Source organism: Trachinotus anak, unplaced genomic scaffold (assembly GCF_046630095.1).
Source record: "Trachinotus anak isolate AG129_WGS33_773 ecotype Australia unplaced genomic scaffold, CSIRO_AGI_Tana_v1 ptg000002l, whole genome shotgun sequence".
In the NCBI taxonomy this organism is placed as follows: Eukaryota; Metazoa; Chordata; class Actinopteri; order Carangiformes; family Carangidae; genus Trachinotus; species Trachinotus anak.
Genome location: NW_027273853.1, coordinates 11025410 through 11041865, shown reverse-complemented (window position 1 = coordinate 11041865; position 16456 = coordinate 11025410). Strand labels below are relative to the sequence as shown.

The window sequence follows — 16456 nt, the reverse complement described above, 5'->3', positions numbered from 1 at the left end:
TTTACACATTCCTAGTGTGCACATCTTTGAAGGTAAGCCATGAGGTTAAACATTAATGCTTTTAGGTATTTTCATATATTAAGCATTTCAAAATACAGAGAAGTGATGGAATGATGGACAGGATGAGTGTGTAAATTCTAAGATATTACAGACTGAAAGGCAAGGGTTAGTTACATCAGTCTGACACTTGTACATTTTTAAATCCCAATGCTTTCAGAGATCAACTACTTTTGCATGTATCTCAGGCAAGGCTGTTTTAAAGACTTTTGGATTAAACCAAAATCTGTAGCTCTGCTCCAAAATAGATGAGAATTGGGGAGCAGATCGCTATTTGCTTTGCTTTATTTCATATATATCATGAGTGACTCCCATTAAATACAGTGTTATACCTTATTACATTGGTATGCATCAGGCACTTAAAACAGTGAGTGCTGGTGTCAAGGTAGAGAGATACAAAACATAATTAAAATATTCCTAAATTTCTTGGGGACTCCCTGGATGTTCACAGACCCAGCTTTGGAAGAACGCTTAGTTTGATCTGCAAAAAACACACCAAACCATCTTACTGAAAAGCTGGCCTTTAATATGACCAGTGGCATTCAGACTGGTTAAATGCATACTTGTATTACTTTCTGTTCCTCCACCTTATCCTGACACAAATACCATATTAGGAGTTCTAGAAATATAAAGTTATAAATATAAAACAGTTCTACTGAATTTCAGCTCGAGACATTTTCAACATTTAAATTGATGCATATAGTTGCACAATTATTTTTTTAAAATTCCTCATGATTATGCAATTTGTCAAAGTTATGTCCACTAAAGCCCTCAAATTCATATTTACATGTTTTGTGTTGTGTTGTGTTGTGAAGTCAAAATTCCTTACTTGGTTTTATATAAAACAGGAGGCAAAATCATACCCATGAAAGAAACCATGAATTCACAACATAGTATCTACACCTGTACCAACAAACATCAGGTGTGGCAAGAGATGATAGATGATAATCAGTGACAGTGAAAATATTACAAAAGGTAGAGACTTTGGTGAAAAACAGTCTTATTTGTTTTTACTCTGGTAAACAGAACTCAGGGAACAAGGGTAAATGTCAAAGGTCACTGGTTTAGATGCGGGTGAGGAAGCTCAGATTAAGGCTAGCAGGGATCTGGATGGTCTCCAGGGCCACAGAGGAGGGTGTGAAGGGGAGGTTGACAGAGAAGATCTTCTTGGCGTCCATCATCAAAGTGGATGACTCGACTCTGTCTTTCAAAAGGCTCTAAAATGTGAAAACGAAATGAAATGAAAAAAGAGAAATGGTAAAATAAGTTTGACGGTGTTAGCTACTGGGGTTTTGTGACAAGAACAGTAGTCCCACTTTATCCTGTCATAGAAGTTGTAAAGTTTGGGGTTTATGATAAGATTAATGAGCACTGCAGGCTTGCCAAAATTTTACAGATACTCACTTTAATGGTTGTGATGAAAGTGGTTGACACTCGCTCTTCAAATTCGATCACTGGAGTGTACAATGTCAAGACTTTAACAATCTGCCAAAAAAAAAACATAAGCAATAATCAAACACTGGCAATATGTTATGACTACACATTAAGAGGGCTGAACCTTTCCTGATAATGGACCTGTTCTGTGGTGAGTGCAGTACACATGGTGCAGATAGCTTGGGCGTCTGCCTCCGTCTTCTTCTTGATCTGCAGAAGCTGCGCAGCCTGCACAAGTGGCTCCAGAGTCTCCTTGGCACCACAGTCAGCCAGCTCCCGCTCCGCCAGCCACTCCTCCAACTGCCAGACATTGTACCTGAAGCCAGAGGCATTGTGGGAAACAACTCAGATTAAATCGAGGTGCTGCCTTGGTAGTGGTACCAAACATTTTCGTTCTGTATTTGTTAACATCAAACAGACAGAACTTCGTGGCCTGTCAGACAAATCACTTATTTTTTTTCATGCAAGAACAAATTTGTTCTGGGTCTGCGAAACTGAAATCAAAAAGTTACCTCAAAACACGTGTACTGGAGGGATTGCCCTACTACTCAAAATTAGACCACTGCTTTCTATCCATATCATGTCTGAGTTTAAATTTTCTATTTTAAATCACAGCACCCTCATTAGGCCAAACAGTGTAATCTTACAACTTTTTAATTCCACTGACCTGTGTGTGGGTCAGTCATTACAAATGCATATCATACAGTTGTGCCTTCTTCAATTCCACATAACATTATTTGAAATGTTAGAGATATCAAATTTTCCAAAATACCACTTACGTCAGGCACAATTTTGGGAAAACCTATATAAAATCATTTTTCCATTCACTGTCAATGTCATAAAATTGTTTACACATGTGAATACAGTATGTACTGTATTAAGTGATTAAACATTGTAATTTTATATAAAAGGTGAAACTTTAGGGGGAATCTTTTAACGTATGAAATTCTATCCTTCAATTACAGCGCTTTCATCATGCCAATCATGTTGAACTCAAATCATTCCTATTTATTTCCTGCAATCCCAATCCCAATCAACAATGACGGTCTTACATTACCTGAGAAAGCTTGCTTGATGTAAGCAGAGACCAAAAAACACCAATCCATACTCTACTTCCCCTCTACTTTAATTACATAAAGTACAATATCATGGCCAATGTTTCTTCTTTGCTGTACCTGATCTGCAGGCCTTTACTCCAGGAGCACATGTCCTTCCTCAGCAGCAGGTGGTTGAGGGTGACCGCACAGATGATGTAAAACAGCTGCTTTACCACCTGCTTAATGAGGTCTGAGTCCATTCCATGCTGACTCATGGTGGTGTGGAAGAGGCCAAGACGCTGCAGGAGAACTTCCACTGTAACAGCCTCCTCCTCTGGGAAACTGGAGCTCCTCTTCCTCAGGCCTGTCGGTTTGGACCCTAGAACTCCCTGGATTGTCTCATGCTCCAGCATGCTTGCCACTACACGTAACACATAAATCGAGGGGGGAAAAAAACAATTCATATTCTTCTGTTATAGTCAGAGTTCTTTGTTGTTGTGTATAGTAAGATTATGCCTCCTCACCTATAAGGGGCTGCAGGAGGTCCTCGAAGCATTTGATGAGCTGACGGTAGATTTGGATGGCTAGGTCACCAAAAACCTGCTGGTACTCTGACAGTTCAAAGTTGGTCAAGCAGTGCTCGTTCTGTTTAGCAGTGTTGTGCGTCGTGAAGACCTACAGTAAACACCGGTTGTATAGACATCCAGGGTTAATTAAGGGACATGACCAGCTGTAAACAGAAGTCTGGCATCAAAACCTTCTCAAGCTTACCTCGTCTCCGCTGTACTGCTTCAGACAGTGCCTTAACCGGCATGTGTTGGCTAACCAGAAAGACACTACCTCAACATCATTTCCTCTTCTCTGAAAAAAAAAAATCAGTGTAAAAGTGAATTCAAGAGTTACTTTATTTACACAGATCAAAGTTATATAGTTATATACTGCACCTTAATGACCCCTTTGATGCTGCTGATGGTGGTATTGAGCAGATTGCTGACCCTCTGCTCATCATTCACATTGTCTGCATATCGTAAGCACATGAAGAGGATGTAGGCTGGAAGCCCAGGAATGAAGCTGACTGCTACACCACGCGGCTTCAGATCTGTGAAGATCAGAACATTTCAAAGCCAAATAAATAATGTTTCCTCTATCGACGAAGACACCTTAGCGTGTAAATATTAAGCAGAAAATGATTTGCTTGAGCAAAACAGCTTTAACATACCTATGACCAGATTCTTAAGCAAGCGGCTCACGTCACCCTCCTTGTACTCCAACATACCCTGGAACTCTTTCTCCTTGCGGGTGATTTGAACTGCTCTGACAGGTGCATTGATCATGGAGGCTTTATCGCTTTGCTGATTGGCGGCTAAACACAGCAAGGACACAACATGAACAATGACAGGACTGATGCTGTGCTATCATCATCTGGAAAATATACTGTGTTAACAGTCAGCACCATGGGATTACCTTCAAAATCGTCGACTTTTTTCATGTAAAATTTAAGTTGCTTTTTCAACTTGCGAATGATTTTGTCTTGTTTTTCTTGCTGCTCCATGAGTTCCTAAAAGTATTCAGACATATGAGATTACAGTGAGGTCAAACAACACTTATATATATGGCCTTGAGGAATTTTTAAAACTATGAAATTAAAACATCAGTAAATAGAAACATGGTGAAAATTCTTATTGGCCAGTAGAGACAATTGACAACATTCTTAAAACGCTTTGATTAATCTTTGAGTTTTCTATATTACTATTAATTTGTTAATTTAATTTCTTTGCTGATAAAATAACACAATTTCTTCTCAAGGATGACTAACTTTAATCTTATTTGAAAAAGTTAACCATAAAACTGTAACTTCCAAAGGTGCAGATCCTGTACCGGACAGAGCCACCTAACTGTTTATTTTGAAGGAGCTTTGTGAAAATGATAACAGAAACTGATAAAAGGCAAAGTGACAGATCTTCAGTTTCTGGACAGCCAGCAAGAGGACCCACCAGGTTCTCACTGGTGAGCCGTGTGATCTCATGCTTCAGGCCTGCCTCAATTCGGGCATCTTCAGGCAGGTGGAGGCTCTGAACCAACAGCTTCTGCTGCTGCTCCTTTTCATCCCTCAACTTCTTCACCTCCTCAAGGAGCTTCCTACACTTCTCATCGTGAACCCGTTCCTGCTCCTGCATCTGTAACTCCAAGAGCCTGGAGGATGGAGAGAGGCGACATAGCATTCAATTCCATGTGGCATAAATGAGCTTGAATGCATTAATGAAGGACAGAATATTACTTTATTACCTGTTGGTCTCTTTCAAGCCTTCATAAGCCAGCCACAGCTCTCCATCTTCATTCAGAGTGTGGATGTTAGGGGATCTGAGGAGGAGTATCAGAACATAAAGATGGCACATTACTCCCGATAGAATCAAGCTCACCAAGTTAGATTTAAGATTTCTTAATACCATGTACAATGCAATTTAATAATTTTTCCATGATCATATCAGAAAAAGCATGAAAGCATGTTGGTAAACCACTGGATGTATAACCTAGAATTATTAATCATTATATTACTTTTCTCAGCACTGTGTATTATATGAACTCATGTCAGCCTGTAGTAACCCTGTAGAACTGGTCTTACCTGTCAACATCTTGAAATGAGGGAATTTCACTGAGATCTAATTTCACACTTCCTCCCAGTGCAGAATCCTAGAGGTCAGTACAAATGGAGTAAATTATTTTCTAATTAATGTCTGAAACAAGAATCCTACTATCAAATATGAATCACAAAAGATGCAATTTACTTTCTCACCTTATGCTTAAGAGCCTCTTGGCGGACCATATGCGATCGAAGGAGCAGCACCTCCTCTTTTCGCATCTCCAACTCCTCAGTGGAAGAGCTGAGTTGTTCTAGCAGTATGTTGTAGGGCAGAGAACCAGGGGCAGGTGGCATCAGTTCACTATCCTCATTGGTCAGAGACTTTCGCAGCTCGTTTAGATCCTGCTTCAACTTCTTGTTCTCAGACTCCAATTCTTGCCGCTGAATTCAGACATTTAGAGAAACATAAAAATTCAAACATCTACGAATGAATTTGTCTCTTTTCACTTTTCAGTGTTTCAATAAGACAAGTTATCATAGACAGCTGTTCTCAGGAATAGTAATGGGGTGACAGCTAGTTTTCGGGCTGCCGGAACAGATCTTGCTTGTATCCACCTGACCAAGTCATACCTTCAGTGTTTCCAAATCTAGTTCAGCTCTGCCAACAGTTCTCTGTTCCTCCACCTCCTTTTTTAGAAAAATAAACACATAATGTAAATATCAACCGTTCAACCACAAATATCAGCAAAAATAACTGATAGCTTTTTAATACAAAACTCCTATCTGTTGGTAAATTTTTCATTTCACCAACAAGAAACATAACTGGTGTTTCAGTGCATACTTTTGCTTTTTCTAGTTGGGCTTCTTCTCTCTTCTCCAGCTGCTGCCACAGTGACTGTTTGTCCTGCTCCAGTTCCTTCACTCTTCTCTGGAGCTTCAGAAGGACAGACAGGTCCACCGCGGGCTGGGTCTCATCCTAACATAACACAGCGAGCATTGACTGATGAATCTCTCCACAACTTCACTAGAATGCTGCACTAATAGGATTATAAAAACACACAAGGCCAGAAAAATCTTCCCACGGCTGTTCCAAGGAATGAGTGGAAAGATACTTTTTAGGAAGAGTATCGCTTTGTGACAATTGCGATTATGCACCATGATACTGTGTGGTTTAGTACATTACCTCTGTTTGTATAGAGCTGTCTTCTCCATCAGTAGAGCCTAAGCTCTGACTAAACTCAGATGAGTTACTGCTGTAATTGGAATCTGTCCTCTTGTGACCAAATTGTCTTGAACTCTGGTTAGGGGTGAAAAAGACATAACAAAACATGTTAAAGGGAGAATAAATATCCAGGCTTAAACTTGTACCATCATGTGAAACATTTTCCTAATGTAATAGATCCTTTTTCTTGGTTTTGTCAACTGGCGGTAGTATGTTCAATAAGTCAATATCACCATGAAAAAAAAATTCAGGGCCATTGAACTTCTATAAAATAAAGTGACTCTGGATTGTGACAGCATCTTGAAATAGCCATGTTATTTAAATCTATGAATCAACAGGTATCAAAGGACAACTAATGTTTCCATTTGAAAACTAAGCCAAAATAAAGTTCCTCACAGAGCTGAGATCCATCTGTTCTTTCAAATCTCTATGCCGCTCCTCCAGATGCAGGTGTTCACTCAGCAGATTTTGGTAGCGAGAGCGTTCTTCACCTAAGTCCTTCTCCATCTGTTTTGTATTCTCAACGTTGGTTTTAATCTCTGCAACAAAAAAGTTCAATGTTATTTATTTATTCGGAATTTAGCTATTACTGGTCAACTGCAAAGGTATAAGGTGAACTGCTAAGTACCTGTTAATTGTCTGACTTGTTCAAGGATTACCGTGTTCAGTTCATCTTTCTCGCTGCTCAACAAGCTGTTCTTCATATTAAGCTCTTCTACCACCTGATTGTAAGAAAAAGAAAAACCATGTGTTCTCAGACTTTATTGCCACTCATTATGGATCTTTGGGATTTAGAAACTAACAGAAACAAGGCAAAATAACTTACTAAGTTCATCAAATGCCCAAAGACTGTAAATTACAAATTTTTGTAAATCAGATGCAGCCCAGTAAAGCCCACTATTGTCCGTCACATGCCACCATAGATGATTTGTAGCAACCTAAGACCCAAATGTAGGGCTGTTCTATTCTTTCCAAGCAAACTTATTTTTACATTATTACAACCAGCAGTACAAGTTATACAAAAATTACAATACATACAAAATCTCTCTCTCTCTCACTCTCTCGCTCTCATAGCTGACCACTTGTCATTGGATCACTGAAGACACATGTTAATGCCAGATCTGAACAGGGCCTAAATCTCTCTGAAGGTACTTATGTACAGTGGGGTCCAAATGTCTGACACCACTTTCCCATTAATGAGTGGTCTCAGACTTTTGGACCTCACTGTTTACCATCCCAGATTATTAAAGAAAAAGCACCATGTAGAACATTCCAGTGAAGTTGCCAGGCAGTCAAATTGGATAAACTTAGATGACTGTGTAGTAGGCCTACCTGTTGTGTCTGCTCTTTGTAGACCTTTGTCTGCTCTTCCAGGTCATCTTTCTCTTTGCGAGTGTTTTCCAACTCGTGCTGAAGGAAGGAGAGCTGCTCCAGTAGAGACGGAAGTGTTCCTACTTTGGCTCTGGTCTCCTGCTCTGATCTACGTAGGTTTTCAATCTCTCTGCTCTGTCTCTCTCTCTCCATAGTCTGGGTCCTCTCCACAGCACTCAGTCTCTCAGTGAGCTCTCTGTTTTCTTTTTGCTGCAGGGAGAGATACACACACATGCTGTGCATGTGATACAACTCCCAATGACCCAATGTTTCTCCAGCAAACATTTTTCCAAAGTAAACAACTATTAACACAGACAAAACTAGACATCCATACTCTCACAATAATCACCTGCTCATTTATCTTGTGCTGCAACTGCATAATCTTGTTCTCCATGCCAACGTTGAGCTTCTTGAAGTGCTCCACAGAGCGAGCCTCCACTTTCAGCTTCTTTAATTCCTTCTTGGCCCTCATGCGACGTACACAGCTCTGCAGCAGGACAATAGCTGCCATGGTGCGTCTATATTTCTGTCTGGTCAACCAGCCCTTCACCCACTTCTGGATGACCACAGCCTTTTGCTCAAACATCAACTGTAAAAAAAGTAAATATATAATATCAAGTTTATAAGTGAAATGGAAATGACATCCAGGGGCTTTATGTACAAAATTATGGATTCTTTCTTAAACTTGATGGTAAGATAATTTTTACATAAGAAGTGTTAACACATGAGTATACGTATCTGTTCCCAGACCATTTCACACTTCCAGACACAAATGTTCTAAATGTGCCATGGTTAATTTATTGCTGCAGTCTATGTGAATGATGTCAGCTAACAGGAAGTAAACACAGACCCAAGCTGTTGCCAAGCGACGCTGTGTTGAAGTGTATCTGAGGTCAACAAATTCAGTACGAATATTGTCAGTCTCTATTCATATGACTTAATGATTAAGAATCTTCCACAACAATCAAGGTTTAGGAACTCCAAAACAATCTAACGTACTCTGTGTACTGCTGCTAGAAGCCTTTACTACCTCAACAATGTTAATACCGGAACCTGGCACATATGGACTTCCTTTGAGCAAGGAACTCTTTGATAATAGGTTCAGGAGGGAATTCCTGTTTTTTGGAGGCACCTGTGAAATCCAGCTGTGGTTATTGCAATAAATCAATAATCCAGTTCCTCTATGGGATAAGTAAACTCATTTAAAACTACATAAAACAAGCAAGCCTGATGTTGATGTTGCCTTGTTGTGTTAGCAAAATGTAATATTGACTACAAAACTTTTCAATAAAGGAGGCCAAAGGCTTCCACATTTTTATCAAGTAGGGCATTACCTTATAATACTGCTCTCTAGCCATGTAGGCCCTCAAGAAGCACTGGATGGTGATAGCTGCAGAGCGCTGCTGCTGGTAGCGTCTCCTATTTGCCCACATACGCACGTTCCGTTGAATGACAACAGCTGCTCTGGTTCTTCGCAGAAACTTAACATAACTGACAGAAAAAAAAAATGTAAGAAATATGCTAGAGAAATTCCTAGTGCCTCTAACCTTCATATTTGGATGTGGCTTAAAATCTCCACTCACCAGCGTGCCTGGTGGCCCCGTACATGTCTCTGAATGGTGATGGCAGATTCCTTCATCCTCAGGTACTTTTTGCGTGCCAACCAGCAGCGGATCGTCTTCTGAATGCGGACACAAGCCACGCGCAGCTTGTCAGAACGCAACTTCTCCAGGTAAGCCACCTGACCAGCCCTGAAGAAGATCTTGTTTTTGCCAAACTGATACTTATCCTGGTCCTAGATATAAAACAGGAAACACAGTGGCATGTGTAATCTATCATATTTTAGTGGGTCTGCGAAAGTTACATTTATTTTGTTATTAAGAATATGGAAATGTTTTATACCATTCAGACACACCTTTATAAGTTTTTCCAGGATATTTTTGCATGTCTGTTTTCTATCCGAGAGAACATCCTTTTGCTTCATGAGAACCCGGTAACGACTAAAGAATTCTTGATAGGTCCATCTGCAATGTTCATATACATAAGACAAGTTAGATGGATAATTTTTACAACATAATTGTGTGAGCAACTGCCCGTGATCCTGTGTAACAGTTGCTGTTGCTACCTAGACGGGAAACCTGCTGCTGAGATTCGGATTGTCTCCAGGACGCCACATGCCCGAAGCTGCTGCACTGCCCTCACAGGGTCCAAGCTTTAAAAGATAACATACAAACACTTTTTACAAAAATGAGTGTACTACTCTTTTATCTGTGCTTGCTGCAGATAATTGTACTTAACAGAAGAGTGAAATCATCCTCCTCACGTGAATGGAGCTTTATGGTCATTTGGCTTGATGCAGCGTACGTAGTGAGGAGTCGTAGCGTTTAATGTGCCCATCAGCAAATGTAGAGACTGTCGAAACTGAGTAAAACAACAACAAAGCCTTGGTAAGTAAGTATGTTAACACATGGATTGTAAAAATGTCTTTAAACATTTATTTTAAAGGTCCAATATAATACTTTGATCATTTAGACATTATCCATTTTTGGTGGCTATTTATCCCATCAACCTTCACCACCAAATGTGATGTTTCCTGCTTTTTCTGCTCTCACCTGCAGTCCAACAGTCTTCTTATTATCCCTCTGACTCTGACCAGCCCTTCCACTGATGCTCGTAAGTTTGCCAGCGGAACTTGTTGCCTTTTCATCATCCTCAAACAGTTTCAGCAGCAAATCGAACTGAAAAGATCATTTTTTCCAGATATCAAAAGGAGCAGAATACAAAGTTGTTATTGTCCAGCAGATGGCAGTGTTTCCCATCCAAAATTCAACAGTGGGTGCATTTCCTCTAATAGTTATGATTGAACAATTCTAGGGCGTGCGCCTGGAGACTTACAACACAAAAATACTTAACAGTAATTTGCTTTTGGCTTCTTGGCAGTAGAAGAGGTGCTGACATTAAATGACACAATGTATTTCTTACTATGACCAACACAAAGACTGACTGACTGAGAATGGCTGATATGTGGGAACAATTGATGAACTAGTTCACCTTGCTCTTTTTCAGTACATTTATCTGCTCCTCATTGACTGTGTCCTTGTTTTTCTCCAGGAAGCCCTCACACTGGTACTCCACCTAGGCACAAAGAACCAAGTCACACAGTGTTCTTTGACTTAAAGAGCAAAGGTCATATTCATCCTCCAGAGTCTGAAAAAGATGGATTAGTCCCACTTAAAAAATGAACAGAATCGTCAAACATATGAGGTGAAGGCATGGAATTCTGACTTTGCAGAAAAACTATTTACAATTTCACACTTCACTCTTTACTAGAAAATATGAGTAATCCATCCATCCATCCATCTTCCACACTGCTTGTACTGTGCTAGGGGGCAGCTGGAGCCTATCCCAGCACACATTGAGTGAAAGTGCAGTTTATATCCTGGACCAGTCGCCAGTCTATTGAAGGGTAAACACATACAGACAAACAAGCACATTTGCACCTACGACAAATTTACAGTTCTCAATTCACCAAACCAGTACACATATGGATTGAAGAAAATCCATAGATATACACCTAGAACATACAAACTCCTCAAAGAAAACTTCACAGTGATGCAATACCACCCCAGCACGAGACATAACTGTGGTTTACTGGGCAGCTAACTACCTTGTCTGCAAAGTGGTGGATGATGAAAGCTCTATTTGATAACCTGGGTTTATCAAAGTGAGCATTCTGCTTCAGGAGGGTGTTGTACAGTTTCTGGGCCCATGTGTCATCTGAGCCTTTGGGCATCTGTGGAAACAGGAAGAGCTGACACATCAGTTACTCATAGCATTACTCATAACCTCTAAACATAGCATGGTGGAGATTCATCCAGTGGAAAGTAGCTGAACAGACTTTTGGTGAAAAAAAGTAAATCTGGCATTTTACCCTGCATTCCTCATCCAGTAGGTCCAGGACACCTAGCTTGGCCTCAATGAGATTAATGCATGGCTGGTTGTCATAGAAGTCAATCAATGTCCAAGGGATCTCCTCTTTCATGTACTCCTCTTGCTCCAGTTTGAAGACATGCTGGATGGAGTGATAGCTTAAAATGATTTATGTGTACATTTTTGACAAGAAAATGACCATGTTGAGCAGGAAAAGACACACACCAGGTTGAACTGTTGTTGAAGCTTCTCATTGGCATAATTGATGCAAAACTGTTCAAAGCTGTTGACATCAAATGTTTCAAACCTGAAGAAAAATCCATGTTTAAATGAAAACATGTCACCTGGGGAGCATAAATTGAAAAACCACAAATCAGCAGGTAACAACATACCCATAAATGTCCAGCACTCCAATGAATGAGTGTTGTTTCGCTGCAGACTTTAAGGCATTGTTAATACTTCCCACAATCCAGCTAAAGAGTCTGGAGTAGATGTGTTTAGCAAGGGCATCTCGACCATTGACCGCATTTATTTTGGAGACAGACTTCACATAGGTTTCTGTAGTTGTCTGGAGTTTCCTGTGACATAACCAGTGGGCCATTTCTTCACACTGCACTCCCATCAACTCACAAAACACCATCAGGTGGACATCATCTGGCTGGAAATACATTAACAATAATGGTCTTATGCAAGAAGAAAAGACACATCCTTGATACAGAATTCTGACATAAAATTAACCAAATATACAAGACAAAAATACTGAGCTCTCTTGTAGAGCCCAAGGGTAGTCAGTATTTACCGAGATGCTGCTTCTGTCTGCTGACTGATCTTTCACCTCCACATTACTAAGGTGGAGAATAGCTGCCAGAATTTGGTAAATTTCCATTTGATCACAGTCACTGATTCCTACCATCAAAATACAATAAAACAACAAATTATGATCAATCATGTCAGGTAATCCAGCAACAAAAATACATATGGACAGTATTGTCTATTTAATATATGCTGTAAATGCAAACTTTATTGAAATGCAACCAACGCTCACCTAAAAGTGAGAAAGCTCTCCTGGTATTGCACATCTCTTTGGCATCATCCACTCCATCTATGACTGGGCTGTGACCCTGGTTAGTAAAGTGGAAGTCATCTGCACAACCTTCAAAAATTAATCATACAAAATATTTTACTGACACAGACTGCTCTATCAAAACTGCTATTGTAGCTGTTTGGTTTTTTAATAATTCCTAAATCATGATAAATGAGAAATAATATTTCAGAGACTCACATACCTAACTTGAAGGGTTTGAACTCTGGTAAATGTGAAGATGCACATAGCTGATAGAATATATGGTAGTTCCTTTCTCCATGGGCCTAAAAGTAGTGCAAACACATATAAAAGGGGAACAAGGTAAATAACATACATACTAAAAATACGCTCAGTTAAACTAAAAGCTTTCTCAACTCTATATGCATGCATGAACACCAACTGCTTTGCTACAGTGAAATCATCAGATTTTGTCTCGAAAATAATGATTTGTTTAACAAAACCTAATGTACTGACATCTCTGTGAGTAAATGGTCAGGCAGGCTAAACTGTGGGTTGTTTATGTTGTTTGTTAATACGCTGTTAAGATACACTTAGCAACGCATTAAATGTTTTAAATCAATTAACTGCAAGATTAAAAAATGGAAGATGGAGAGATAGTACAGCCACTCTCAGACACTGAGGGCAGTCACCTAAAGACATGCATGTTGAATCCATACCAATGAAATTACCTGAAACACAACTCTAGACTTTTCCAGTAAGTAGGTTCTCATGTTAGCCCCAATTATACCATGCTGCTTGTCAAACCCAATCTCAATGTACTTCCCAAAGCGACTGCTGTTGTCATTCCTTGTTGTCTTGGCATTCCCAAGGGCCTAAATGAAACAAATATATGTATCAGTAATCTTTATCTTTTAATGATTATGTCCTATTTTCCTGCACTGGCAAATGTTACCTCCATGATGGGGCTGGAGGCAAGGACCCGCTCCTCAACATTGGCCTCACCGGAGGAACAGCTGACTGTGGCAAAGTAACGCATAGCATACTTAGCAGAGACGGTTTTGCCAGCCCCAGACTCACCACTCACTATGATGGACTGGTTTCTTTCATCCCTGCATGGAAATGTGATAGCACACAGACCAAATATCAGCTAAAACAAACAGATAATCACCATTAAAGATAGTGAACAGTTCACTTGCTTTAAAATGTAAAGTGTCAAAACCTGGCCATCTGTTTATATGCTTCCTCTGCCACTGCAAATATATGGGGGTCCATGTCCCCCATGTTCTGCCCACTATAGGCGTTGATGATGTCAGCTTCATAGATATGCAGGGTCTCATAGGGATTGATGGCAACCAGGACAATTCCTAAATACCACAAGGAGAAAAATTATGTTAGACTTAACACCATTATACAATTTGGTGTGTGTTCCTTTAAGAGCACCTGTGCCACAATAATCAGCATAACGTACTGTAGATTATGTCAGATGTACAGTGACCAGGGCTCCAAAGTCTACAGTGACAGTGATAGTGTGAGTCAAAGGAGATGAGGCTCATTACCACAGTATGTGTAAATCAACTTGGAGTCGATAAAGCGCACTTTAAGATTGTGCAGCACTGCTGGCTCGTGGAGGTAGCTGAGAGACGTGAGATCATTTTCCCCCACCAGGATGTTGGGGTTCCTTAGTGGTGGCAGCTTGTTGGTTTTGGGGTCTATTTTATATTCCACCTCCTAAAAATACACAAGAAATTAGCTTCAAGAAGCAACAGTATTAGTCTGAAAGTAGTAAGTTGCTTTCATTTTATAAAAAAAAATACAAAAACCATGAACAAAACCAGTGGAAAAAGACTAATAACAAAAACAACCACAAATAACTGTTTAAACATAAAAATATTAGCATCAGTTGTACATTCTGTTAAAGGGAATTTAGAAACCACTGTGCCTCCCTTGTTCATGTTCACTCATGATAATACCTTGGCCTTATTTCCATACCTGAAGTACATGCCCAAACTCGAGAGCACAGCTGCAGGTAGCAACAGCACTAAGTATTTTTTTTTTTTTTGAACCACACCATTTGTACCCTTTCATGCAACAATCCACCTATTCTGAAGCCAGTATCTTAAATAGGCTTCTTATATTAAAACATTGACAGAGTTGCAAACAGGGGCACATGTAAGGTTCGTCTTGCCTGGGAATCTATGTGCCTTTACCAAACATCAAAAGCTGCCTAAAATAACCCCACAGCACAGAGATTTATGAGGCTCCATTGCCAGTGTTCTTCCAGAGAAATGTGGTCATGGCACAGAACATTACACACCCATTTCCACCTCAGTGCCTATTTGTGTGTGTGTGTATGTGTGTGTGTGTTTTCCCTGCCTCACCGTGCCATCCTCCAGCTGCAGAGACAGCGTCAGGTCGCCAGCAGTGTAATCTTTGATAAGCTCTGCTGACTTCCACACTTCTGCTGCATCTGGGAGCCATACACGGGCATACTGATGGACAGAGGGGAGACCGGGTCAGAGCCATTCAACCACTGCACCTACAATAACAGTCTTTTACAAATCTACAGCAAAACAGCAGTGACATGTACCTAAGAAAATGTTATGCTAACTTGAAGTCAGCAGACAGAAGTCATGCGTATAATGTGAATGGATACGGGGTATTTTAAGTGGAACAGACAGAAAAAAAAGCAAAAAATTAAGTTTTTTAAAAACCCAAAAGCTGTTCAGTGGACAACTGTGAGTGACCGGCGCCAGTAAACCACCATTGTTGATGGATATAATTAACGATGAGTTGACTGAGGTTAGCTAAAGGAAACCGTTGAAGGAGCCGGACAACGGACGCAGGCTAACAAAGTTAACACGTCTACCTACCTTGGAGTAAAGTTCAGAGGCTGCCATGTCTCTGAACTCGCTCAGTGAGTCCTCAGAAACTTCCCCTGCCCGCAGAGAGGGGGGTTATGCATCCTACGGGCTCCGAGAGCAGTAAAACCTGGACTTTTCTGAGCTCCCCTCCAAGGACCGCTGCGCTCCGCCGGGGGACTGATCCAACTGATTCAACCGCCGACAGCAGCTGTCAGTCAGCGGCCAGCGCGTCGTGCGTGCCTCCCAGCGGCGAGTTAGGTCGTTTCAACTGACCCGACCTGAGGAGGAGGAGGAGGAGGAGGAGGAGGAGGTCTCCACCCTCTCCCCCAACATATTGCATACTGCTGTCAACATGCTGCCGTGTTAAAAAAATAATAATAATTAAAAAAAAAGTGCATTATTAATTCCAGGAAGGGCAGATACATTTTAATTAGCTAGAAAGCCAGTTACTGAGATTTCAAATGTGAGGAGTTTAAATGCCACCTTGTGTTTTCAAATTGCAAGTTCACAATATCAGTTCAAGTCATTTTAAGAGCTATTATCCTCTTCTTTTATAGTGTTATTCATTAGTGAGCACTAAAATGTCGTAGCCTAATACTTTAATTTTCAGTGTCCCCTTTCAGTTCTGGGTCAAATAATTCTCCTCTCTTCTTTCCTGGATAAGATCCTGCTGAAGTACTGCATCTAGTAGACTACGTTTTCTGAGTAGCTGAACACTGACAGCTTCATTTGTTAAACGTTATTTTACACTGCTTGCTCCATATGAGATGGAAATGTATGGTAGGTACTTCATCTCCACTCAATTTTTTCTGAAAACTGTATTCACTTCTTTGGTATTTCAATAACATTTCCTGTATCGCTTATTAGGAGTCTTTAATAAAAACACCACTAGTGGGCTCTGGTTTCTGCTGTACCCAC

General features: G+C 40.3%; 1 protein-coding gene across 2 annotated transcripts; it reads right to left on the bottom strand.

Moving 5' to 3' along the window:
- Nucleotides 1-335: 335 nt before the first annotated feature.
- Nucleotides 336-16295, bottom strand: LOC139631843 (unconventional myosin-Va-like). Of its 2 annotated transcripts, XM_071496453.1 has the most exons (40): nucleotides 15548-16295; nucleotides 15056-15166; nucleotides 14234-14405; nucleotides 13897-14041; nucleotides 13630-13786; nucleotides 13406-13549; nucleotides 12919-13000; nucleotides 12678-12785; nucleotides 12432-12538; nucleotides 12025-12290; nucleotides 11858-11939; nucleotides 11634-11774; nucleotides 11370-11495; nucleotides 10754-10837; nucleotides 10315-10440; nucleotides 10026-10123; nucleotides 9828-9914; nucleotides 9618-9726; nucleotides 9286-9497; nucleotides 9037-9193; nucleotides 8052-8291; nucleotides 7664-7912; nucleotides 6960-7053; nucleotides 6728-6870; nucleotides 6293-6406; nucleotides 5951-6085; nucleotides 5740-5796; nucleotides 5323-5550; nucleotides 5152-5219; nucleotides 4815-4889; nucleotides 4523-4721; nucleotides 3993-4086; nucleotides 3748-3891; nucleotides 3473-3627; nucleotides 3300-3389; nucleotides 3053-3203; nucleotides 2667-2949; nucleotides 1633-1807; nucleotides 1462-1542; nucleotides 336-1274 (listed from the first exon to the last, which is right to left on the bottom strand). In XM_071496453.1, exons 1-40 carry the CDS (start codon nucleotides 15572-15574, stop codon nucleotides 1122-1124), a joined length of 5469 nt encoding a protein of 1822 aa, XP_071352554.1. In that variant the 5' UTR covers nucleotides 15575-16295; the 3' UTR covers nucleotides 336-1121. The 2 variants fall into 2 exon arrangements, with proteins under 2 accessions (XP_071352554.1, XP_071352563.1); XM_071496462.1 differs by lacking the exons at nucleotides 13406-13549; nucleotides 13630-13786; nucleotides 13897-14041; ... (1 more) ...; nucleotides 15056-15166; nucleotides 15548-16295 and having other exon boundaries at nucleotides 12678-12753; nucleotides 12919-12937.
- Nucleotides 16296-16456: the final 161 nt, after the last annotated feature.

Excerpts from the sequence above, each read along its gene's own strand:
- LOC139631843 (XM_071496453.1), bottom strand. The coding sequence starts at position 15,574 with ATGGCAGCCTCTGAACTTTACTCCAAG. Across the intron at positions 14,042-14,233 it reads GTTGATTTACACATACTGTG|GAATTGTCCTGGTTGCCATC; the intron begins GTAATGAGCCTC and ends TGTGGTATTTAG. Across the intron at positions 4,087-4,522 it reads GGCTCACCAGTGAGAACCTG|GAACTCATGGAGCAGCAAGA; the intron begins GTGGGTCCTCTT and ends GAATACTTTTAG.